Source organism: Embiotoca jacksoni, unplaced genomic scaffold, assembly GCF_022577435.1.
Source record: "Embiotoca jacksoni isolate LCO1_2020_lvr unplaced genomic scaffold, fEmbJac1.0.p SCAF_6, whole genome shotgun sequence".
NCBI classification, from domain to species: domain Eukaryota; kingdom Metazoa; phylum Chordata; class Actinopteri; family Embiotocidae; genus Embiotoca; species Embiotoca jacksoni.
Window position 1 is genome coordinate 18385180 of NW_027185414.1, and position 26965 is coordinate 18412144.

The window sequence follows — 26965 nt, forward strand, 5'->3', positions numbered from 1 at the left end:
TGCAGTTACAAACACGGGGCAATTTCAGGCTGTCTCATTAAAGTGTTTTGGTTTGTGGAAGAAAGAAGCTGGCTACAAGGAACAAATGATGATGTTATGTAGTGTTTGCAACATGTTTTAATTCTATTGATGTGATAAATTACACAAAATCACATCTGAACATTTACACGCATTTTTCTTCTGATTTATGTTTTGTAAAGATTTGTCATAATTTAGACACAAGGAAACAGCATCATAGTTCAGTGTTTAACAAATGAGAAGCAGGTACATGTGGTGTAAATTACAACAGAGCAGGGTCAATGTAAATGTAAAAAAAAAATTAAAGGAACAAATGTGTGTGACTTCTTATTTTTTGGTAAAAACAAATATGACTTTTTCTTGTAAAATTGTGACTTAACGTGTCAGTTTTTTTTCCTGACGTGTTCCTGACTCTGTTGTAATAAAGAGGAACCATTGTGAAACAAATAACAGGTCTACAGCGATAACAAGTACAAATTTAAAACATAAGCCAACATTATGACCCAGGCACAGGCCTAAGCACTCAATATACATTAGATATCTAAACTAAAATATATCTTGTGTACATCTAAACTTCCAATAATTGAAATATACATTAATTTTTAGACCTTCATGGTCACATCATGAATTCAGTGCCCGTAAAGCGACATTGTTACCTTGGTCCAGTAAGCAGGTCAATACAGTTGCGTCCTAATTAGATTGAAGTCTTCAGGGGAACTCTCTCCTGGTTAGTTTTACTCGGTCGTTTGGGGTTCTGGTAGGACAGTCTCACAAACACAACAATGAGGATGGTTCCTAGAATGAAAAAAATATATATAAACAACAATAATGCTATATTATTACTGATTTGTCTGAAAATTATACTGACAATATCACAAAGCTTTGAAAATGCTGATGCAATCCTAGTGGTCCCGCAACTAAGATGATCAAACAGGCCTTTTGGAAACTTTATAACGGAGCTAGTTGTATGCTCAGGCAGCAGGGAATGGTGAGCATTTCCATTTGGGAACGCCCCTCTTCCGAGTTGAGAGCATTTACAAACAGTCAACATGCCCACCCCTGAGAGATCTGCTCTATTTCTGCTGTCAGAATACAGGGAAGTAACGAATAACCTGGTCATCATCCATATCAATCAAAACAGGGCCCAAACGGTGATCAGGAGGTCAACAGTTTTTGTACATTGCATTTCTAGAAGTTTTTGATGTAATATAATTTTTAACGCGTGACACAGCCTAGTTAAGGCTAACCAAGCTGCACACCAGTGCTGCGACGTCCAGTGACGTAAGCCCTACTTCTCTGAGCTGTCGAAAACCTCCCACTTTCCTGATGGGAAATTCTTAGTTCAACAGGTGTATTATCCCGCTCGGAGGTGGAACTTTCCCACGTCCCAGTTGCTCATGAACGCACTTTTGTAATGCATTCTCAAACAGGTGCTTGCAAGACTTCTTAATGGAATTCACACTGTTTTTGTCAGCCTCTCAGCTTACCTATGACTGCAAACGTGCCAAGCAGAATGCCCACCGCTGACTGAATAGTTGGCATGCCCTGCAACTGCTTGACTGCCATTTTGCAGTTCCCTCTGACGTTGCAAGGACACACCGTCACTAAAAAGAGAAGGTAAGTCACAGATCTGGGATTTTTAACACTTCTCACTGAATAGGAAATACAGCTCATTTGTGTTGCGTTTAGGATTGATGTTTGGTTTTTGATTCTTTAGACAACCAAGGTTTTTGAAAATATTCGAAGAAATATTGTATAGTTCAGAGCGAATTTCGAAAAGTAGTTTTGCTTGAAATACCCATCCTAATTCATATGAAAAGATTTGTAAAATATCATATGCTGCTTCATGTGAAATTTCTTTTTTTTTTTTTCTTTTTTTTTAAGACATACCTCATTAGTTCAAATTGATTTGACTGCAGACACAGAAAGGTAGGCAACAAGTGGGGAAACAAAGGGACAACACTGTATACCCACACTCATTTCCTAAGCCATATATTTTATCTTAACCTGTGCACAAGAAGGCATGTGTTGTTTTGTGTTTTGTGTATAAGGTGTCAGCATGATTGTATTGGGCAGAACACAATCTTAGGAGGGCAGTGTAATCACAAGCCTGGACAAATCATTTGTAAAGCCCCACTGCATCATTAATACACAAGGACAGAGGTAGGACAAGCTGGCACACTGGGGTTGATCTCTATCGATTGTTCCGACGCCCTCGTCCCCGTGCTCACTTTAGCTCATCAGCAGAAGCGTCAGCATTACCTGGCAAGTTTATAAAGGTGCTCCTGGGAGGAGAGCTGCTGTCCGAGATGGTGAAGGGCACAGTGTAGACCTCAGGGGCCAGGTACGGGATGTTTAACGACAGGTTGGTGTGAGTATCTAAAGGACAAAACATATGACACACAAAAAATACTGTCGTTACAGAATTAGCCTGAATGATGAGGTAAAGGTTTACATTGCCTTGGTTTGATTGTTTACATTTACTTAACCTGTGTGATCCCTCATTACCTTAAATGTGTGCTGTCTAGTGTATTTAGTGGATCATTTCCATTCACTTTATTTCAGATCAAAAAGTCAGCTGTAAAAAGATGTTAAATTACGCTAAATACTTTGTTATATCTGACAGCAGTCAGCAGCAACAGAAAATACAATTGTACAATAAAAAAGCCATCACACACACAGCTTTAAAACATCTTACAACAAAACAAAAGTCAAGCAAAACCAACACATAACAACCCACAGAATGAGCGAGACTGATGGATGTGTGTGTGGAGTGGTCTGGAGCCTCGGACTCTTTATCTTATCTCTGTGAATCAGTCTTAAAAACAGGCCTGGCTGCATGACGTAAAAACCCTGTCCTGTAAAGAGACGTTTTTTTTTATCAAGCTGTTTGAACCATTATCTGAGGGTCTTAAACTCTACGCTTGCACTTAACCATCATCCCCCCTTCATGTTCAATCTGTCGCTCAAGGATACACGAGCTGTGCAGCCCGTCTCTACATGCTGTTCACGTTTTGAATCCTCTGCCTGCACTGCTTCACCTCTGACGTGACATTTCGCAGGCTGGATGTGTGACCATTAACCTACCACCCAGTACTATTTAAATGACTATAATACACGAGATCTTTACATTACAATGCCATTAAATGTGTTGCAGGCAGGCTGGATGTGTTTCATTTCTTTCGTTACTGCTCTGAACAGTCATGAAGAGAGGAAAAAGAGCATGCTGCCTCAATAACTGAATGTATGCATTGAAAAGAAACGTCAGTCAAATCTGGGAAAGACTTCCACTGAATGGTGCTGAAGCACATTCGATCACACTCTCGCTCACATACTCACACACAGCTATCCTTGTTAGGACATTGTATTGACTCCTATTCATTGTGGACAGCTGAACCGCAACCCCAATGCTACCCTTAACCTAACTTCAATTCACATCTTACACATAACCTTTATACAAGTCTTCAGAAAGAACGTTTTTCCTTATTAGAGCCGAGCTTTGGTTCCCGTGAGGACTACTGGTGCCGAGAGGGTCGATATTTAAACTCCAAAAGGTCCCGAAGAGGTAACACACACACATGCACGCACACGCACGCACGCACTCACGCACGCACGCATGCATGCACGCACCAACACGCACACACACACACACACACACACACACACACACACACACACACACACACACACACACACACACACACACACACACGCATGCACACACACACACACACGTTTCTCTTTTCATCAGAGACTGTGGTTGTGTTATGTGTGTCATGCAACTCTACAGCAAAATTATATGAGTACAAGTACACATTTATTGGTACAACCATTACTGCCTGTGACCAGGTGCGAAGCATTCTGGGAGATTCCTCTTTTAGCCTCCATTAGCTGGCAGGAAACCAGTGGTGACGCCAAAGAAATTACACAGAAGATATAATTACAGCGGGGCTCAATCAATACCAACAGGAACACGGGAGTGAAAGAGGATGATAAAAAAAAACTGAGAGGGAAGTGGTTGAGCTGTTTGAATCACCTAATGACAGACAGACGTCATAGCAGTAAATACTTGGCATTAAAGGAACCCAACGCTGTCAGTTTGCAAGTGCAAAAAAAAAAGGATAATTACATTATGCCTCCCATCCAAGATAGGACTGCAGAAATTATGCAGGAAGAAAGCAGAACACGGCAATTTAAACATTTTCAATGCCAGATCGTTCTGTTTCTTTGACTATCTGTATTCATGATTAGCAATTTATTTATTTTAAGTCATACAAATCAGTGAAACTCAAAACATTTAGCACACTGTGGCAAACTAGATGTCCACAAACTCCAAAAATCCATTTCTCAGTAATGTCACTTTGCACAGTCTTGTGGCTGGATAGCAACAACCTGTCTTCTCCAATAAATTAACTTCCTTACTCTCTATATTAATCACAGCAACATACTTGGACCATCCAAGAAGACATAGCATGGTTTTTTGGGCTGTTTTAAGGTGACAATTATATCCGTTTAGCAGCACTCTGGCTGCCTTTGAGACCATGTTAGACCACAATCGGATCCCAGTTTTGGTTATAATTGCTGCTTCACCTGATTGAGAACCAAAAGTGATAACAGAAAGATATTTAGCATAATCCACTTTGATAATCCAGATTAATTTTTGATTTGGCAACATTTAATTTCAGCTGGTTAAACCTACCAACTCAATATAGCACAGTAGCTTTCCACAGCTTTTCTTAACAGTGTTACATTATTTGCCTCTCCTCTCTTTTCACCATGAATCACAAGGCTAATAATGTATGCTGTGGGTTGACTGGGTTCAGAGTCTGTGTTCACCTCACCATTGATAGGTGTTAGCTTCCAGTTTCGTCGAACTGTGGCGTCACTGCGGAGAGAGAAATTGAGTCGCCCTCCGTGCTGTGGTCCATCGCTGTCCCGTGAAGCCAGCACCAGAGCCTGTTCCTCCCAGCGAGGCGTACACAGGTACTTCCAGGAATAGTCTCCAACCAGCACTGGACTGTTGTCGTTCACATCAAGGATCTGGACAGTCACCAGGGTTGACGCAGACAAGGAAGAGTTTCCTAAGATGAAAACAAGAGATGTGAAATAGATGTGCCTCCTCATAACTGCAAGATACTCAAATTTCATAACTGCTATATTCTATATTAAGAATGACAAAGGCCGACCTTTAATTAAATAGTTGTGTGGTATTAATAATGAAATAAGAATGAATAAGAAAGTATCTTACGTCCATCCACTGCAATGACCTCCATGGTGTACGTGCTGTTCTCCTCTCTATCCAAGGCCTGCACAGTCTTTAGTTCACCAGAATACTTCCCTATTGAAAAGTATTTCTTGGTGTCCCCTTGAAGAGAATATCTGTACACAAATAAAGACACAGATATGTAACTCTGTAAAATGTAAAATGTGCTTCTTCATGCCTCTGTCTGGCTGAACTGGTTACCTTATTGGATGAGAATCCGGGTCGTAACCCCGGATGGTGGCGATAACCCGTCCTGGTTCCTCCCCCTCTCTGACGGTCACCTCGTAATGGCTTTGAGAAAGGATCGGACCCTCGTTCACATCGTCAACATAAATTGAGACTGTTGCTGTGGACGCAGGTCCGTATCGGCCTCGGACCAGAGCCACTGGATTCTGGGCACTGAGCACCAGGATGTACTCACTCTCACGCTCAAAGTCCAACACCTGTGAAAACATTAAAAAAAACAAAAAAAAACACACACATTCAATCACACACAGTTTTGATGAATCAGTAACTGATGAGTTATACATTTTTGCAATATAGAGAAATTAATGGGTCATTACACCACAACTACAGAAAAGTCCATGACCCCAAGATAAGCTTGCAGACATTTTAAGACACCAATGCAATGGATGTTAAAATAATATTTATAACATTCACCTGCTGTTTACAACAGTGTAAAGAACTGTTATGGCCACTGTAGCAAGGACAGTGTTTATGAAACATGGCTTTCTTAAAGCGGTTTTTAAGGCACTGAATGTATAAATCCAAGTCAGCTAGAAGCGACTGAGATACCAGTAAGGTTGGCAGAGAAATTATGCTTTTTGGATTTAGGTAAATTGGTTCTTAAATAGATAACTAATCTACCCAATGTTCAGAGAAATCATTATGTAAGAAATACGGCAGTTGAAATAAATGTATGAAATGTCGTTCAATTTCTGTGGATGCAATTATAAGCACACCAACAGAGTAAAAACATAGCATGCCACCGTTGTCAGCAGGAGAGGGACAGTACAGTCTAACATGACCAGTCCTCTTGTCTGGATTCATTGGCTGAGAATAGCTTTATTTCTAATATGAACTAGACCCTGTAGTTACAAGGAAACGAACCAATTGATTGGCTGTGTCAAGAATGAAACACTTTACATGATGCTGTATGTGTGCAACTGCAATGTGATAATGCAATAAATACTCACCCAAATAATGTTGAAATTGCATTGTATTAAATAGATCAATTTTGATTGAAAAAGAGCATAAAAAATATATAAGCAACAAAATCGATCAAAAAGCTTTAAATTCTTCCCCTCTGGAAAAAGAGTGTAGTATGTACTATATTTGGATCAAAATTTTTGAGGCAAAATTGGGAGTAGCAGATTTCAAGTGATAGGATTACCATAATCTGGACACAAAAAATAATAACAGTGACCTGCTGACTTTGTTTGAAGGATGAAAAACTTAGTTTCACAGTGGGGGTATGGAAAGTCGGTGATTGGGATGTTTGTCACACGTTTAAAGATTTTAAAAGAGATAAAAGTGTCCAGGTAAAGGAAAAGGAATGAATAATCAAATAAATTGGATTATTTTAATGTAATCTTCTGATTCCTGCTCTGAAGCTTGTATTTTCTGTCAGGCTTTACCCTTAAATGTTTTCTTTCTTCCGATAAAAGAAAACCATTATTAAACCGTCATTGCCTGACATTCATGCGTTTCAGGCTCAGTGTGTCTGTTGCCAAGGAGAAGAAACGCAAACCTTGGAGGAGAGATGAGTACTGCTGCGGATTGGAAGTGACGCATCAAACTACTCAGTGTGTATCAGTGCATCAGAACATGTGCATGGACTGTCAGGAGGCTGGAGTCCCTCATTTGAACCACTCTGACCTCACATGACGATATTACTTCTGTTTCTTTTCCCTTAGAGTGGGAATTATGTAGCAGTGAATCAGCTTCCCTGGAACAACAATACACAATATTTAGACACCTCCAACACGTTAGCAACTAATCGTATTTCTTCTATTTGTACTGCTCACAATTCAATGACCTCACACTCAGTATTTTATTTAAAACTTAAATAAACACAGCCATGTTATCACCCTTTCAGTTGACATTGCACATTGGTTAGTGTACAAGTGCTTATTTACACATCCATAAGGCGAAGAGCAACACTACTGTAGCATTCTTCTGGAGTCGTGTTTGTTTGCTCCTTCTGTCTTTAGCTGATAATTTCTCCACTGTGTTTACCAGATAGTTGCTAACTATCAGAGCCCAACCAGTAGTGGATTATTGGGTGATACCGATATTAGAAAATAAAAATATTATAGTGTTGATACATCGATTGAAATGTGATTATTAAACACAGTGGAGGCGAGATAGTTTACAGTTTATAGATAAACTTTATTGTCAGAAGTAAGAATAAAGAAGAAATATCTTATCTCATTAAAACAGTGATCTTCACTGGGAATTTGATAATGATAGATAACTATTAAACATCTTTTTCTGCTCCATTTTTTTTAACACATACGCTGATACCGATATCTGAGATTTTTCTGCGCTTCTCTACCTATATTCATTTGGTGCTGAGCAGGTAGTGAACAGTGGCTTTTTGACACCTCTTGCTGAAAGAGGACTAAATCAGAGCGTGAGCCAAAACAGCCATGCTGTGGGCCAAAAATCCAAAACAATGGGCTGAAAGACTCTACAGAGCTTGCAAGAGCTGAGGGGAGCTGCAGAAATGGGTGTTACATTTCTGTGGGTTTGACACTACCAGTAACACCTTTCAAATATATGTAGCCTTTTTAAACATCCATCCATCATCTATACCCACTTTATCCTGAACAGGGTCACGGGAGGCTATCCCAGCTCACTTTGGGCAAAGGCAGAGTAAACACCCTGGACAGGTCGCCAGTCCATCACAGGGCCAACACATAGAGACAGACGGAAACAAAGAGCATTCACACCTAAGGGACATTTGTAGAACCACCAATTAACCTGAGGTGCATGTTTTTGGATGGTGGGAGGAAGCCGGAGTACCCGGAGAGAACCCACGCAGGCACAGGGAGAACATGCAAACTCCACACAGAAAGACCCCGACCGGGATTTGAACCCAGAACCTTTTCGCTGTGAGGCGACAATGCTAACCACTGCACCGCCCCTTTTTAAACATGTGGTAATATATTTAAAATATTGATAATTGCAACTTAAATAACTGAATTACATGAGAAACATAATACTGTATACTTTTCATCTGAACACCATGAAAATGATTTTGGTCTCCTGATGTTAAATTATCCATATTTCCAGATAGATCTATATTTAGAGCAGGTAGAGGTTAAAGTATCTCTAGTTAAATTAACAAACTCAAGACACTAATTTAAGTGTTAAAAGCCCAGTTTCACATTAGCTTCAAAAGAAGTTTCCTCCACTCTGATGAGATTCCCCTCACATCCCCTTGTTCATGATACATTTACATCAATCTGCAGCTTTTAGTCTGGGTGGTAAACAGCCATTAGTGTCTGCTCACACAATCTAATTATTCACTTGGGCTGTGAGCAATGTGTAATTTCTAATAATGAAATGTGTCTGCCCTCCGGTCCTGACCTCACACTGTAACTCGCTGAATTAAAGGATTTGCTCAAGTGCATTTTAATCCACTGGAGCTTTCCTTGTGAAGAATTTAAGCTTTTATTTTTACTAAAGTAAGCTAAATAAACAACAGCATCCCGTCTGCTGATACAAAGTTAGCTACAGCTGTATCTCACAAGGTCACTACAGTACATGAGCTTGATACACAGCTACTTAAACACAAAAGAATTTAATCTGCATGACATCACCCCTAAAAAACAGAAGTCCTGTGTGTTGATCTGAAATAATACATCAAGATCCATTTATAGGGTTTGGACATCTGCTTTATCTCAGAGGAGCATATGCAACTCACGTAAATCACATTCATCAACTACCCCAGAGAGGTTGAAAATAATAGACTGTCTACTGCCTGGCCCACTTACAAAAACCAGACCATTAGAGCATACACACAGTCACAAAGACACACACACACACACACACACAGACACACAGACACACACACACACACACACACACACACACACACACACACACAGACACACACACACACACACACACACACACACACACACACACAGACACACACTCATTCCCGCATGCATCCCTTAAACGCTCTGCGGGATTATAGGAGGAAGGTGAAGGGTGATGCGCCCTGGGGACAGGGGAGATTATTGGGCTGAAACATTCCATTGTCATTAGGACTCTGTTTTTATTTGAGGCACGCAGGACTGAGGTCCTGACGTATTGAATATTCTTTTTTCAACCTTTCTTTTGGTGCCCAACATGTTCACACTGTGATATTAAAATCATGCCCTAATAAAATGACTTTAGTTTTATGTGACTGCTACTTTGGCACTGTCAGCAACTGAATGATCTCTTAGGACGGCGCACACTCCAAGGACAGAAATAAGCCATCATGCCAAAAATTGTCCTTCAATATTAACATTTATATTTCTGCCCCTAAGAGGAAACATTTGTTTGTACTTTTTCATACCAAAAACAAGATAAAGAAAACAATATCAGCATATTTTGATCCTGATTGGCATAATGTAATCTCAATCCTTTTTTCATCTGATCTTGGTATGTGTTTTAGGTAATCAAAAAGGTGGTGAAATGTGTGTGTTGTTCACCTTTGAAAGCACAAGAGAGACCTCATTGGTCTGCTTGTCTGTCACTAGTATAAAGACCTCCTCCTCGTTTCCAGATTCTAAACGGTAGTCCACCTGCCAGCTGTCTCCGCCTCGAACATCTGCATCCCCTGCCAGCACAGCTGTTACTGTGGTGCCCACTGGAGCGTCCTCTGGGATGTGAAAGGGTCCGTACTGATGAGGAGGAAACACAAAATGTATGATCACTGGGCAGAGAGCACGTATTTATTGAAAAGACTCTTATTTAAAAGTGGGCAAATGTGTAGAAGCAATTTGCATCTTTTAAAATATTTTACAAAGTGCTCTACAAACAGAAAGCTCAGATCAAGCCCCACTGAATGGACTACCTTCAGGGGAAAACCTTTGTAACGGGGCAATATAATGAGAGAAAAATGGAGCATTTCATTGTCAGGCAGTAAATTTATTTTAGAAAACCACTTTTCTATATCATAGCGACAAATTGATACTGATGTTTTGAAATTTTGTGCCTGATAATATAATTTTCTTATCTACAACAAATTATAGCAGACATCATCTAGCCAGAGACTTCAGACAGACTGGAGGCAGGGTAATTAGTTACAGTAATCTTGATATTATCAACTGACATAACGGTGGCATTAAATATTGAATAAGTAGAGGCCACTGTAAGTTTTGCCAGAGACCTGCTGATGTTGTAATTTTGTGGTCGTCAATAAAGTCAAGGATTACTGACTGTCCAGTTTTCTGCGGAGACGATATGTGACTGCATGTGAGTGTACGTTTGCCACCTCTTGCCCTCCTGGTGTTAACTGACCTTTATTCACAAACCTGTGTGTGTTTAGACAGTCATTTAATCTGCCACTCACAGAAGTCCTCCAGTGAAGCAGCCATGCCTGTGATCTGGCTGCCCCATCCACAGGGCTGCTGAACCCAGTCCTGTCACCACTCGCCTCCCAGCTCACCCCCTATTGCGCTGCCCTCACATTGCCATGGAAAAAGCTGCACTGCTCAGGCGTGTCCAGCTGAAGAGCATTTTCCACCTCTGTGTGTGTGTGTGTGTGTGTGTGTGTGTGTGTGTGTGTGTGTGTGTGTCTATGCTAGTGTGTACATTTGTTTTTAACAGCTCAAAAATGAGCATTCAGCAGTGTTTGAAAGACACATGGTTGCAGCCCATAAGTGTCCATTAGATGGGGCAAGGACGTAGAAAATGTGATGGCAGATGTTTTATAAAAAAATATATACTGTTTAATGTTCTATTAATTGTCTATTCAGCTATTCCTTCTCCTTTAATTGGTCTGGATATTCACGCCTGAGCTCTACAGCTAATTTCCAACGAAGCAGAGCCTTCTCTCGCTGCTCAAAATAAAACGTTCTCTCACAGCTCATGTCTATGCGGTCTTTAACTGTCACCATGGCTGAGCAGAGAGAAAAGCAAAAGACTGGTTCCCTATTATCACAGCATGATGGCTCTCCCACATAACTCCCAACCCTCATTGACTTTTCTTTTCTCCTTTCTATTATGCAGCACATGTGGGTGGAAGTGAGGGGATTTTCTGTTTCTGCCTATCTTTAGTCGATTTCTCTGTCACCCCCGCGGCTACACCAATATGTGGGAAACTACAGCCCAGCTTCATGCTGGGCCTGTGATTGGAGCATTAATGAAACTCTGTTCATCTGGATCACTACAAAATAAAGACAGATAATGGAGGTAACTCCCGAAAATGCTTGTATTATAGCAAATGAAAAGTAAAGAGTGCAATACCTCCACAAGAGAGATGAAAGTACAGAGATTTCAGGAAATAAGGAGTTTTACCTTTGTAAGATGCTGAAATAAAGATTGAGCCGACAATTTTTTTTGTGAGATTGTAATGGCTAACACGAGACTAATTCTTATATAACTTCTAACACATTAATGGTACTGGATAGCATTCTGCAGTCATGATGTAGATTTGGCTATAAATAAATGAGTGGAAACTCGTTTCCAAAGAAAGCTTTATCAGATTAAACTCTAAAAACACAGCCCACTTAGAGTACAAAGACCTGAAAAACTCCTCCAATAACATGGTGCCATCACTATAAGCCTGAGCTTAGAGGGCCTATCTAGTTCCTCGTCAGGAAAATTAGATCAGTGACCTGCAGAGTGCATTCGCAAACCAACAGCCACTTATTATAGGCTGTGATGTTTGGCCTGCCTTTTGTCCAAAGGTACTGTTTGTCATGCCCTGAGCAGATCGATGCATCAGAGGTGTGTCTTAATGTCTGTGCGTGTGTGTCCGTTTGAACATGTGTTCTCATACCTCATGTTGGGAGAAGACCGGTGGGTTGTTGTTCTCATCCTGCACCGTCACAACCACAGTGCAGGAACTGTTTAGACCTGCCAGGGACATCATCACAGCTTCTGTCAGTGACTCAGGGTCAGCCCTTCACACAAATAAAGTATGCTGGAGGAACAGTGAGTACCTCGTCTTGCCTTCATCACACGTGAGTCATGCAGACCACATCATCTGTCACCCCACAGGCTAGCATATATACATCCCCTGGACGCAAATGCATCGACGACAATACTGACGCATTAGCTCACAAAGCTAATGAACTTTTGTTTGTGACCTCCATTGCTGAAGCTTCAGTGTTTTACAAATGTTTACGCTGTGTTACTTTGGCACACTAACTGCTTTATAATGTTTATATCACTACTTCTCTCCATCTCTCCTTCCTTAATGTGCAACCTTCAACATAATCCTTAGAACAAGTTGTAGCTGAACTAACAACGATGTCTTTATTACGAAAGAACTTGCTAATCTTAAAGGATATAAAGTACAGATATACAGTAATATGCAACTTCATCTATTTATGATCTGTAGACCTATTTTTAAATGTTTATTAATATTAGAAACACACACATAGGAAAACTGTATGCTTTATCTCTAATATTCGATGCTTCCCTGAATAAAGTTCTATACATAAAGAAAGCAAGTTAAACAGCAGTTTCCTTTTCATGACAATCACAACCGAACTCTGTATTTTACATTAATACTTAGTCACCTTTGGCATCCTCAGCGGTGATGGTTAGTGTGTACTGTGGTGCTGTGCCCTCCATACTGTCTGCCTGGACGGAGATGACTCCTGAGTCACGGTCTACTCTGAAGAGGGCACGAGGACTCTCTGGGATTTGTCCGATTAAACGGTAGAAGATCCGCACATTGTCCGTCTTGGGATCGTCATTATCGGCTGCCTGCACTGTCAGGATATCTGTCCCTGGGGAAGAATACACCAATATAAAACAGTAAAAGAAGGCTCTCTGATGTCATGTTAAAAGACCTTCCACAGACCTTTTCTTGGAATTTGTTTTCTTAATGCTGAATTTCAATTTTTTTTTTTTTTTTTTTTTTTTTAATGTTTAAATCTGAATCTCGAACTAATTTTCAACACTTGTGGCAAGTTTTCCTAGTTTCTGTAACACAGCCAGCTAAAAAAAAGAGTTTCCAAGTTACAGTCTAAGTTAGTCACATAGTGTACTGAATGAGAATGGGGGGGAGGAAGGATATAACAATAGGTTTCTCATTTAATCCTCAAGCAGTGAATTCATTTAGATTAACAGATTGCCCTGTCTAATTCATTTCACAGAATCAAAACGTTCTAAAGCATCAACAAAAAAGCTTTTATGTTGGGACCTGATATGTCACAGCACACCATGTGCTTTTTATGAGCACAGCGAGGAGTGAGGGAGCTCTCCCTGCGTCCTGGCAGAAATCCCAACTGCTTTCACAAAAGGTAGGCTGGCACTCGCAATCCTTTTATCACTTTTAGTGTTAGTTATTATAATATTCCTATTATAGTGACTTTGACAAAGGATTATTCAGATTCATTGTGTTGTTTTACAATAATCCATAACTCCATCAGTAATTTACATTTTAAAAAGAAAAGGTATTGTTGCATGAAAATATTAACACCACTATTGACACCATAAAATGTTTGTTCTGCTTTGGATTTTAATTTGAAATATTACTTGTGTACTGCAATAAATACAGTATCTTCATAAAAACTGTTTAGTCATGGCAGCTTTAGATGGCTTTTTCTAACACATGTTGGAGTAGACAACGTAAGACTCACATCTACATACTTCAAAAACATTTCATAATAATTCTTTGAGAATAAAAATACATAAAATCTGTCAGTTACCTCGAGCAGAAAGTTCCTTGACCACAGTATGGTACTGTGCCTGTGGAAAGGTGGGCCTGTTATCATTGGCGTCGCCCACCATCACCCTCAGCTCCACAGGCTTGGCAATCTCTCTGCCATCTGGACGCTCAACCACGATGCTGATTTGGAACTGACAAAGCAAAAACAGAAGCACAATATTCACATTTAGATGATTAAAAAAACAGAGTGTAAAATATCTGGTTAACTGGAGGTGTGGTACCTTCACATTGTGACCTCAGATCAGGTGGAGCATCACATTTATGCCACTTACTTTCGATTCATATTATATTAAGGAAGGAAGGAAAGAAGGAAGGAAAGAAGGAAGGAAGGAAGGAAGGAATGGCATCTCTGCATTCATCGTTCTGCAGCTGCAGCACATTGGGACATGAAGTTATACGACACGCTCCATCAGCACCATCACAGACTAATTGATGGAACTGTATTTAGACAAAAGCACTTTCACAGACTATTACTCATTTTTGGAGTGATGCTAAGTACAGTATGCATCTACAACCTTTCAATCACAAGTATTAGTAAAATACCAAAAAGCTTAAGTTTGGTACACCTTCCCCTCTTTGTCTTCTGAATGTCCTCCTGTCAGTTTACCTTTCAAAATCTGCTAATACATCACAATGTCTTGAAAAGTTTGAAACACAAATATGCAACTAAAGTCATTTCATCTGTTCTCCTGTCGACTGCAGACTAAACTAAACTCGTGAGGCATAGGGCTAATAAAGCATTTTCAATCTACCATTAAATGGTCACTGCAGAAGACAGAAAGTGCAGTGTGCTACAAGCGTGTGTTTTAACGGATGTCGCTCCGCCTATCTGTGTTGTTCGTTGGCCACTTGAGCATTTGTGCCAGAATGTACTGTTCACTGAGCCATTCAAAGCTCTCAGGAGCTTAAGATGTGCACAAAACTCAAAAGTAAAATGTAAACCAGTGGACTTTCATTTGTAATACTGCCACCAATAATGATTCTTCCTTTGGCCTAAAATGAGCACATTTTGAAATGAGGCTTTTAGCTTTACAATTCTTGCCATAATATGGTGATCATCCTTAACTACAAAAAGGATATGGTCAAGGAACAGAGCTTTCAGGTTTTTTTTTACTAATTGCCTCTATTTGGTTTAAAAATAAACTGTGCTCAGCTTTGTTGCAATAACGAATGAATATACTATATATGAAAATACTTGTGAATGAAATCCACTGAATCACATGTGACTCTTGGTTTAAAAACAGAGCATGTTGTCACAACCACTAATTTATGAGCTTTCAAATTAGGGCACAATATGTAAACTGTACTTTATCACTTATTGTCACATGTGACACAAACTATAAGGAACTATAAGAAAAAAAGGAAGAATGCAGCGCCAACATCAGTGCTCATTAACTGCCATTTACTTTCAGGTGCAGGAGATGTTGAGCTTGCAGCTCCAGTACAGACCTGGTCTTGTGTCTCTCGGTCCAGAGGTGCGTTGAGATAAATGACTCCTTCCCTGCTGATGGTGAAGAGCATCTCTGGAAACTCTCCCTCCAGACTGTACTCGGCCTGACTTCCACTCCATTTGACCTATATTAACACACACACACACACACACACACACACACACACACACACACACACACACACACACACACAACCACATTTTTATAAACACTAAATATCTAAGTTTATTAAGCATCAATAAAAACTACTGCAAAGTGGTTTCATCTGGCTGCAGCAAGAACATTATTATGCAGTGTTCGAGAAACTTGAAAAGATTTTCAAAAAAATTAGCAAGAGCTAAGCTACCATTTGTTTACATGATAGGGAGCCAACCAAATGCACCGACAACGATGGGGAACAGGGAGCACAGCCAAAACTAACTATGCAGGCTGAAGGGGATTTTCCACTCAGCTTTACAACCCCTGGCAGAGGGCTGTGCAGAGGGCCATCAAACAGCACCACACAAGGACAGGAGCCCAGTCATTGCACAGCTGAGGCACACCCAGGGCATGTGTATATCTTCAACTCGCTGTCACACACTCCGCGCTTGTTTTGAATATAACTGCCCGAACCCAATGCTTTAGTGTATACACAAAGGCACTTCACACAGCCGGCTGCCTCTCAGTGTTTCTAGACCTCGGAGCTTTAAGGGAATATGAATAATGATCACTGACTGGTCTATACAAAGTTACACACAAAACATCTATGACATCATCTGTTTTGCCTTCGTCAGTGCTCGAGTTTGAAGAGCTCCGTCTCCCCTCATAGCTTGTGTTTGAGCTGCGTCAAGAGGAGTGGCTTGTGGCTGCATATGAACTTCCCTATAATGCAGTTGCTGAATCACACAAAGTTGTACAATGTCCTGCATAAAGCACAAAGTCAGGCAAAAAAACAAAAAAAAATATCAGAGTTGAGACAGTTTGTCAATTAATCAAGTTGTTGGATGACAGAAAATCAATCTGCAACTATGTTGATATTCAATTAACCTTTTAGTGAATTTTCAATCCAAAAAAATGGTGAGAATTGAATCTACTTTCTTTGTTGTTAATAGTAATAATCTAAATTTATTTTGATTTTGAAGTGTTAAATGGACAAAACAAAGAATTTAAATATCCTGCTTTGGACTCGGAGATATAATGGACAATGTACTAAAACTAACAGTTAATACATTCAGAAAACAATCTGCAGATTAATCAATAAAATAATATAATTAAATATTGAACAGTGACTAGTAATGACTAGTAATAATCATTACTGCGGCCATTTAAAATATACAGTAAATATGAAATGATACAGATATTGACATGGTAAATATTGGACATCTTGGTGGAAGTAGAGGCCTTTTTATTGCTTGTCAGAACATCTGTAAACAAGCCCTGAAACGAAAGCTCATGTTGACGCAGGAGATAACAAATGCAATCACAGTGTGTGTTTTGGATGGAAAGCAGGTATTAGAGTCACAGAAACGAGGGGAGAGTCATCTCATTTGGGGTTAAAAACATTAAACCCTCAATAACTCCTGGGTTGTTTTGTGAGGGGTTTGTGTTGTACACGCAGCACTCACACTATCACCTTATGAAGTTGAGATGGCACCCGGGTGACCTTGTAATGTTTTGTCTCCACCAAGACCTGAGGGAGAACGCTTTAGTTTTCTCACCGACTACTTGATAACCTTGACCCATTGGTGCTGAACGGGGAACAGAAGGTGTCCTATTTGTGTTTTTTGCTGAAGACACTGATGAGAAAGGAGAGCGTGAACCAAAGTAGTTGCTGACCATAAAACAGAGAGCTGTAGATTTGTCACCACAAGCGACTCCTCTCATATAACATGGTCACTTGGTGAACTGTTCATATAAAAATATTGATTACAGTAGATGTAATGTTTCTGCTATGCACAACATGAGATACTCTCTGATTAGCTGAAGCACCGCGTTGATAAAAGTATCCTCTGTAATATTGAAAACGGATCATGAGGCTGTGACGAAGGCTTACTGGGACTCAAACTCATTCCACAACAAATAATCAGCTTTCATCTGACCATGAAACTGACAATTCGAATGTTGTTAAGAGCTTTGACTCGTTCATTCGCGGGCACCGGGGCCTCTCTCCCTCTCCAAAGTTTCAATAGATTGCATTACCGAGTTCAAGTAGTTTTACTAGTTGCATTATATAATCAAAGTTCAGGCAATCAGAAACATACAATAGATAACAGACTGAAACTAAAACTGCAAGCAGTGATATGCGGGCCCTCGTACGCTGCACGTCGGGGATCCAGCGGGTCGGGGCCGCCGGCTCCCCGACGTGCAGCAAGCGACGGTCCGCATATTACAGCTTGCAGTTATAATTGTTTTTTCTCGATCTCGTTCCTTATTCTTCTTAAAGAAAAAAAAGGCCTTTTTTTGGCGGCTTTAACAGCTTCAAAAACTCATGAAAGTTGGTGCCTGACGCAAGTTTCATGATGTTTGGAGCATCGTTTGACCTTAAACATCAACTTCCTGTATCACGCTGAAACATCAAACTTAGCCGCATTGCCCTGCCTATACTGTATACGATATACTCTATACTCTATAATCTGAACTCTATAATCTGAACTCTATACTATATACTCTATACTCTATAATCTATACTATATACTCTATACTCTATAATCTGAACTCTATACTATATACTCTATAATCTATACTCTATACAATATAGAATATACTATATACTCTATACAATATACTCTATACAATATACTATATACTCTATACTCTATACAATATACTATATACTCTATACGATATAATCTGAATTCAATCCGATATAATCTGAACTCTATACTATATAATCTGAACTCTATACAATATAATCTGAACTCTATACGATATAATATGAACTCTATACAATATAATATGAACTTTATACGATATAATCTGAACTCTATACTCTATACTATATACTCTATATACACAGAGAGGGATGGTAGCAGAAATGCACATCAGCAATTCAGCATCCGCCACTAAACGGACAAGCTCAGCGTGTAAAAGACAACATTTGTCACGGTTGTTGAGTGGATGTGGACATGACGGCTCCATGTATCTGAGCCAGTAGGGGAGGTGAGATCCATAGAGTGGGTTCTTGAACACGACTATCTCTGCATGTGTCATACCAGCGGTTAGTCCCACCACCCACTGAGCAGAGCAGTACAATCACACAGCGTGGGCGAAATGAGGCTTCCCCCCAAGTAAACACCGTGTTAGCCTAATCCAGTTTGTGTGTTCAATTTGGAACAAGGACAAATGGGACACTGTAACTAAATGATTTTTAATAGATGGTTCAGTAATAGAACAACAGAGGATCATCTCTCACTGTCTTTACACATGTTCCATTAAGAAGTAAAACATATACACAGGGGGAATCTATTCATTGAAATATTTCCAGGCAGCCTCACTCTCACTCTCACTCTCTCTCACTCGCACACGCACACGCACACGCACATATACACATACAGATGCTATTTGAATTTTCCTTTAAAAGTCACCAAGATGTATATTACAGCATTTCTTATTGGGTATAAAACCTGCAAGACAAAGAGGCTGGCCTTTGAAAATATGAAAAACCAAAAAAAAAATCAAATGTGCCTACACTTGTGAATCCACACATTTTCTGTGGGTGGAGGGGGATGTTAGAACAGGAGATGAGCGGCTGAGGGCGAGTGTGGGGGAGGTGGGAGAAGACATGAGGAGGGGGAGGTATTGTGATGTACCTAGTGTTCACAGCAACTCTCAGAATCGGCACAACACATTTAATTCAGCATCAGCTCTACAGTCCTCTTTGTTTCCACAGTTCGCAGAGGTGAGAGAAAAAGATAATTTTTTTACCATACGGGGTTACATTTGAAACATTTCCTCACAAAAGATAACAGCCACTGCTTGCTCTTTTTTTCTGTGTTAAGGACACCTCAGAGGGCTTTTGAGGTATTTATAGACATGTGGCTGATATGGCTAAAATTATAACAACCAAATGGTTAGACAAGACCAAAGACAGACACGAACACAGCGAAATATTACGAGAACCTGAAACCTTGACACCGAATTTACATGACGGTGCTGTATTATTGGCAGACAGACAGAAGAAAAAGGTTTCTTTTAACTACAACTTATGATCAGATATCATCAGCTGACACAATGAACTACTAATGGGACTGACTCTATAGACTTCTAGGCTTTTTTAAGGGAGAGACATTATGCCAAATTGTATTAAAGCACAGGATTTGCAGTTTTAGGTTTGAAAAGGTGGTCATATCATCATAAAATCATAATGACTACTGTTGAAGTTCCACTGAAACAAGTACAACAATTCGGTTGTTTGTTCAATGTAGTTTTATTCTCGCTCCAATAGCTGAAATATATTCATTTGTTGACTTAAATAAAACTTTATAATCTATCTGTATGGCTGAACCTGTTTTTTATTTTCATACAATATAAACTGGCAGCAGTACATACATTGAGTCAAATATTTTCTGTGATTGACTTCTTCAACCATTTTAAGTGATCCAATATCTTTTTTTTTTTTTTACCATAACAAGCATTATTCACATGTACGGCTGCAGCTAACAATTATTTTTCACTATCCATTATTCTGCCACTTATTTTCCATACTCATCATAGTTGCTCACAGTTCAAGATGATGTCTTCATATTTCATTCTTTGCACAGTTAACAGTTCAAAACTCAAAGATATTCAGAATATAAAGATATAAAAGAGAGAATAAGAGAACTGGTTTAAATTACTTTTTATAAATAGATTTGCATAGTATTTTTTTTCTGATGGATTAACTAATGAAATCGCTACAGAAGACTTTAAGGATTAACAGATGAGATATTAAGTACAATTGTGCCATAAATGAATTCAGAAAAAATACTAATGACTGTCTATTGAGTTAGACCAGGATGTTTTCTCTAGATTATATGAAATATCAAAATATTTACACTGAGGTCTACAACATGCTGAAATAACACTCCATATATTAGATGTACTTTAGTGTGGATTTTGCTGTAAACTGTAATATTTGTTTAATACCCCTCAGAGCGGTGGTTGGTGGGTGTGAGAGGCAGTGAGTGAATGGTTATCAGAGTTAAAGTGACTCAGTCAGGAGGTAGCCTGAAAGGAACCATGACATTTGGGCAGCATCAATAATTTAGTATCTGGTCACTTAGGAGGTCCCGAGAGGCCTACAAACAGCAACTTGTAATGTGATATCGCTTTACTCAGTCCAGACTATTGTCAGTGTTTGTTTTATTGTAATATGATATCATAGCTGTAACTGCATTAAGAATTATGTCTGCACTTACACCAAACTGTTTACACGATTTATGTTCAAAATCAAATATTCAAGAGTGTTTGAATTGCCGACGGATAAAAACAATTTATGAGCTCCAGTGGTGGATTTGTGTTTAAGAGTGATCACAGGGTGTTGCTGCCTAACCTGTGAGATGGGTATGGGGTACGGGCCTGGGAGATTCTCCTGAAGTCGTACGGGGTCGGGTGACGCCCAGGTGTTTCCTGTCACCTCAACAGTAACAATCCCAGTGGTGAAGAAAGCGTTCGCCTTCCCAGCCATGTCCTTCACCATCACCGAGAGCTTGTAACGGCCGCACATCTCTGGGTCCAGAGTCGAGGCGCCTGGCGGTCACGGTGGGAAACAAAACAAGAATACTTTATTTTAGTCATATTTTTCAATTTCATTTCATAATTACCCTCTTACAAAGACATCTATAATAAACAGGATATTGTGCCATGTTTGATGTTATGATGCTGTATATGTGCAACGTCTAAGAAAGAAACAAGTACTGGAAAGGAAAATAACAGCTTTAGAGAAACACAAAAACACGAAATAATACATACAAACACAACATAATTATATGAAGGCTTATGGAAACCCAGAATACATGTGGCTGACTATATTTCCTCAGGGATAAATGAGAAATTACACACATCACATCCTTAATCCAACATGTCCATACTGTTGGAAGCCATCTGAGTGCTGTTTTCATCACTTCATTTGCAATAATCTTTTGCTTAAATGGAAGAGAATTGACATAAACAGCCCTCCAAAGCAGTAATCATAACCATCAGTTACAGCTAGCCTGAAGATAAGGTAGAAAAAGGATGCAATCTTCACTGCTCCTACTCGTGTGGAAATCAGCAGCAGTGTGGGCCGGAAGGGACCGGCAAGTGTGAAAGTCATCCAGCTCCTGTATAACCGTAACAAAGGGCGATACCGATGCTACGGAAATAGCATCAGCACGCAGGAATTTACTGTATGTGTGTGTACTGTATGTGAGTGTACTGTATGTGTGTACTGTATGTGAGTGTACTGTATGTGTACTGTATGTGAGTGTACTGTATGTGTGTGTACTGTATGTGAGTGTACTGTATGTGTACTGTATGTGAGTGTACTGTATGTGAGTGTACTATATGTGTGTGTCCTGCATGTGTGTGTACTGTATGTGTACTGTATGTGTGTGTACTGTATGTGAGTGTACTGTATGTGAGTGTACTGTATTTTCATAAAATGCAACCAAGAAATGAGAAAGCATTCTTGATTATATGAACCAAATAGGCCTCTGGAGTTGCAGGGAGTTCGGCCTGAAATTGGAGCATGTTATGTGTTCTTGTGTCAAAAGTGCTGCCCTCTAGCTGACCCTGTCTTCTGACCTCTGTTAAAAAAAAACATGTCAAAACAGCTCGTGATCTTGACTCTCTCCTTCCCTTCAGTCATGGACTGGGACTGACCTTCTTCAGTGAGGGAAACCTCTCCAGTGATGGAGTCGATGAAAAACATTTGGCTGGAGGGAATCCTGGGTGTCTGCTCCATCAGGCTGAAGCGCAGCTCAGCATGGACAGTGTTGCGGTCATCACGATCTCGCGCTTCCACTTGCATGAATGGGATCCCTGAGAGATACAAGCAATGGAAGAAAAGGTATCACAGAAGTCTCTGTCTTCCCCCACCCTTATCTCTTCAGCAAAACATAGTAACCTCTGAATATATACGGTTAAGGAGAGACGATGGATGTGCCACTTAGGAGGCAAGTTTAGAAAGTGAAAAGATGATACAGCTTAAAAACATAAAATCTAGTTTCAGTTAAATGACCCTTGTGGACCATTTAGAATAAAATGAAAATGAGATGAGATGCTTGTCAAGAGTGATGCATGTAGGTGTAGGTCCAATTTTAATTTTCCTAAATAAAAAACACATAAAAACATTATAAAAAAACATAATGAATTTGCTAGTGGTACAGTAGTTTACTATTATGCACTGTTTGAGCCAGCAGATATTTTGCTTGACAAAACTAAACCACACACAAAGTGAATTTAAAGGACTTTAAATCAAATATATTTGCACTAGATGTATCAGAAACGTTGAGAGTTTACAGAAAAGTCATTTTTAGTGTAATTAAAATTAAACTGATCCAGTATGACTGCTACATCATTGATTCAATTAATATTGATGTGAATTGCAGCTTCCAGGCACACATTAGGTGTGTTTGGGCAAAATGTCTTGTTTTCCATACATCACGACCGGCAATGTGAATTAGGACAGACTGAATTAGGTTGAGTAATACGATGACGTCGGCGCTCAAGGTTGTCGCACCTTTAAGAAGCCCGAGCTGCACGCTGCCTCTCATGCTCTCCTCGATGAAAACGGGCACATTGTCGTTCTTGTCGATGACAAACACTTCAACAGTGAAGCTTTGACGATGCACTGATGTTCTGAAGGACAGCTGCAGCAGCGTGCACACACACGCACACACACACACGCACACACACACACACACACACACACACATCCTGTAAGTATCTTTTAATAACACATACTGGAATCAGGCTTCAGTCTTTCCTTGGGAATGAACGTATTTCATTTTTATACGTATATTAAAAAAAAAAAGTACTTTAATTTACAATGTGAATTTGATGCATCTTGAATGAATGTATTTCTGACAATTATTCATTGGCTAAGACGTGTGGACAATTCATATCACAATATGCAATATGATATGATAATAAAATGTGACATAATAGGATTTCCTACCTGCAGCGAGTAAGACGGCTGTTTCTCTCGGTCCAGTGGTTTTAGAGCATAGAGAAACTTTGCATCAACTCCAAATATCCCCTCATCGTCTCCCGTTACCACCAGGTCGCTATAGTTACCTGGCAGGCTGGTAAGCTGTACAGAAGGGAACAGCAAGAGTCATGAAACAATAGTTGGTGTTCATCTTTAAAAGTAAGCCATTTATAAACAAGCAATAAAGACAGACATGGTAGTAGGAGGGCCGTTGCCACAACCATTAGTGATTTGATTGAAGTCCAACAGAGACTTCACATGAGAAACACTTCCGACAGTTAATTACTGCACATAAACCAGAATTAAAATGCTATAGACTTCAGATCATTTGGATGTCATTGATTAATCTGACAAATAAGATTACATCACTTTTAAACAGTAGGCTGACTACTATACCAAATCATTACAATTCTTACATTACCAATTATCATTATCAATTACAACATCTCTTCTGTCTTCTCCATGTTTGGTTATCTGGCCGATTCACGCTGGTTTTTAAATTAAACTGCATTACCCAGGGGGCACTGCGTGCTGCTTACCTGCTGACATCATCGCTGTCGACGATCGACTACCCTAAATAACGTTACATTAACCTGACAATAATGTCGGCCTGGAGCCAGAAGGATACAATAATGAACACAAACCAGAATGAATGCAGGCCTGAAGCAGCAAACTACCACTGTTAGAAGCGGACAGCCATTGATGAGACGTTAGCATCATAAAAAAGGAAAATCCACCTGCGGCTACAATTAAGAATAATTCCACAACAGTTTGGTGATATATCTGTCAACGTGTGAATATCTTACTCATTATGAATATCGGTGTTGTTTATCCTCTCAAAAATCACCAGTGTTTCCTAAATGTTTGCTGCCACAGACTGTTAAATCAGACGGTTCAACCTGCAGGTTCTCATGAACTGTGTACATAAAGGCTGCAATCCCTACTGGTCCCTGAACGCCGTGACTTCCTGTATGCGTTTCAAATTAAAAGCTCAATATCGTTTTATACATTTTTGAGCCCTATGCACCTGCCTATGGCTCTTGCGTTTAGTTTGTTGGGGTTCTTCTTTTATTTTGAAATTATTTGCCTCTCGCATCAATTTTAATTTACTTCCTGCATTTGTGTTTTTTTTTTTCCCTCCAGTTCACACTATAGTTCTGCTTCTACCCATTTTCATTTGTCATATTGTCATGTCTTCATTCTGCCACTCTATTGTTTTTTTTTTTAAGACTAACTGTATGACTTCCACCAGTTCCTGAATTTCTGCCTATTTTCCTGCACTGTGTTTTTCATTTACCCTTAACCGAAATGTGTATTAATCCTCTGCTAGAAAGTGTCCCCAGGAAATGTGCTATTTACAACTGTTTGAATAACATTTTCTATTGGTTGGATTTAGTCTTTTTAAGAGATTTTGTTGAGAATAATATAAAATTTAAAATAATTCCCACTTTATTTTTTTTTATTTGATTTTTTCCAGCAATCGCCATTCAACTTGTCTGATGACCAAATTATTGTTACGAAAATCGTTCAACTCTGTAACACTTAACAGGAAGGTTCAGCCTGGATAAGCAGACTCAGGGTTTAGATGTTTTGGATTTCCTGAATGAAGGTCCTTTTAAATTTAGAGGCAGTTGTATGTTGGGGCTATTTATTCACGGTAGCCTGCAAAGAGATTTAAAATGCATCTGCAGTGTACTTTGTAAGGTTTGCAAAATTAGTCATTCAAGGAATTAAAATGGGAGCTCTGACAAGTGTAGCCCTCTTTGAGCCTCATGAAGTGGTTTTACCTTGAACAAATCTGAAGCAATTAGTATGTCCATTTTATATCACAAAGCGGGGTTATTATCCTCCACTTTGGCCATTAACATGCTATTTCTGAGTGAGTTTTAATGAGATGCAGGGCGACACGGAAGACTGAAAATATGAGTGTTTCATACAAGATGTGATGAAATCACAATACGGCCAATTAAAGCGCCATATATTCATGCTGTTGGACAATCCAGAGGATGTCTGAGTGACAGGTATGAACAAAACACCCCGCCTGCCACTCAGCTGGCCTGAATGCAAAAGCTGGGTGTGACGCCTGAAAAGCATTGTGAACATGCCAATTATAGTGTAGTGATGACGGCAGCATGCTCATACATCCTCAACCTTGAATGAAGCAAGAAAGGGAAAGAAAAAAAGAGACAGATGTAATTTTGGTTTACTATCTATCTTCATTTTCTGCCAAAAGAGCGACGCTAGTCTTTTCACTTTATTCATTCATGAGTAAAACGTTACTATTACAACAGTAATGGTTCAATCTTGGAAATGTACAAGAAATGTAGTGATTTCTGAGGACTATTAAGTGGACTTCGCTCTTATAGGAAACATTTTGGACATTTAAGAATAAAAATGTCCTGTTTAATAATGTACAGTTTTGTAGATTTTCCACAGATATCTATTTGATTTATTTTACCTTTATTTTACCAGACAAGACATCCAGAACTAATTCTTATTTGCAATGGCGACCTGCATGGTCTAACCTCTGTGGTTTTATTTGTTAAAAAAAAAAAAAAAAAGGGTAAAGAATGGAGAATAACACAGCTAATATCTTACAAGAATGCTATGAGCACAAGATGAACATTCATGGCTTACCTTGGCTAGATACCATGGGAAAATACCATCGTAGTTTTCGGGCACACCAATTTTAACATTTGCCCCGGAGCATGGTGCAAACGTGCAAAGTATCAGCAGCTGTGAAACAAGGTATTAAGTGTGTTATAGAAGCATTGAGTGTTATTGTTCATGCATTAATTTGCACCTGTAAATGAACTAAGTATGACAGTTAAGAGTAATACAAAAACAAGAACTTACTATGAGAGCTGTAATGAGCATTGGTGCAGCTCCTCTGTCAGCCATGTGTCCCTGTAAATGTGGTATATTCGCAGCATTTCACACCAATTTCTGTCCTGTTACTGATTCACCATGGAATTCTTTCATATTTCACAGTTTTTCACAGCATTTAAATGCATAACCACTGACATGGCCATTTAAAGAAAGATCCGAGCCCCCGTTGGAGTCAGCACCACAGAAGGCCAACTAAGACGCATTTAATCTGGAAGTCAAACTTTTGTCTGTTGAAATCGAGTTGAATTCAAAGAATATGTCATTGCCTCTGTCAACTATTTTTTATATAC

General features: G+C 39.5%; 1 protein-coding gene across 1 annotated transcript; it reads right to left on the reverse strand.

Annotated features, from left to right (window-relative positions):
* Positions 1–200: 200 nt before the first annotated feature.
* Positions 201–26706, reverse strand: cdh16 (cadherin 16, KSP-cadherin). The gene is made up of 17 exons (XM_069174115.1): positions 26643–26706; positions 26424–26522; positions 23754–23888; positions 23316–23445; positions 22457–22615; positions 21147–21343; positions 15636–15761; positions 14167–14317; positions 13030–13242; positions 12285–12361; positions 9991–10182; positions 5483–5724; positions 5267–5397; positions 4860–5099; positions 2281–2397; positions 1506–1622; positions 201–813 (listed from the first exon to the last, which is right to left on the reverse strand). The coding sequence occupies exons 1-17, from the start codon at positions 26685–26687 to the stop codon at positions 713–715; spliced, it is 2472 nt and encodes an 823-aa protein (XP_069030216.1). The 5' UTR covers positions 26688–26706; the 3' UTR covers positions 201–712.
* Positions 26707–26965: the final 259 nt, after the last annotated feature.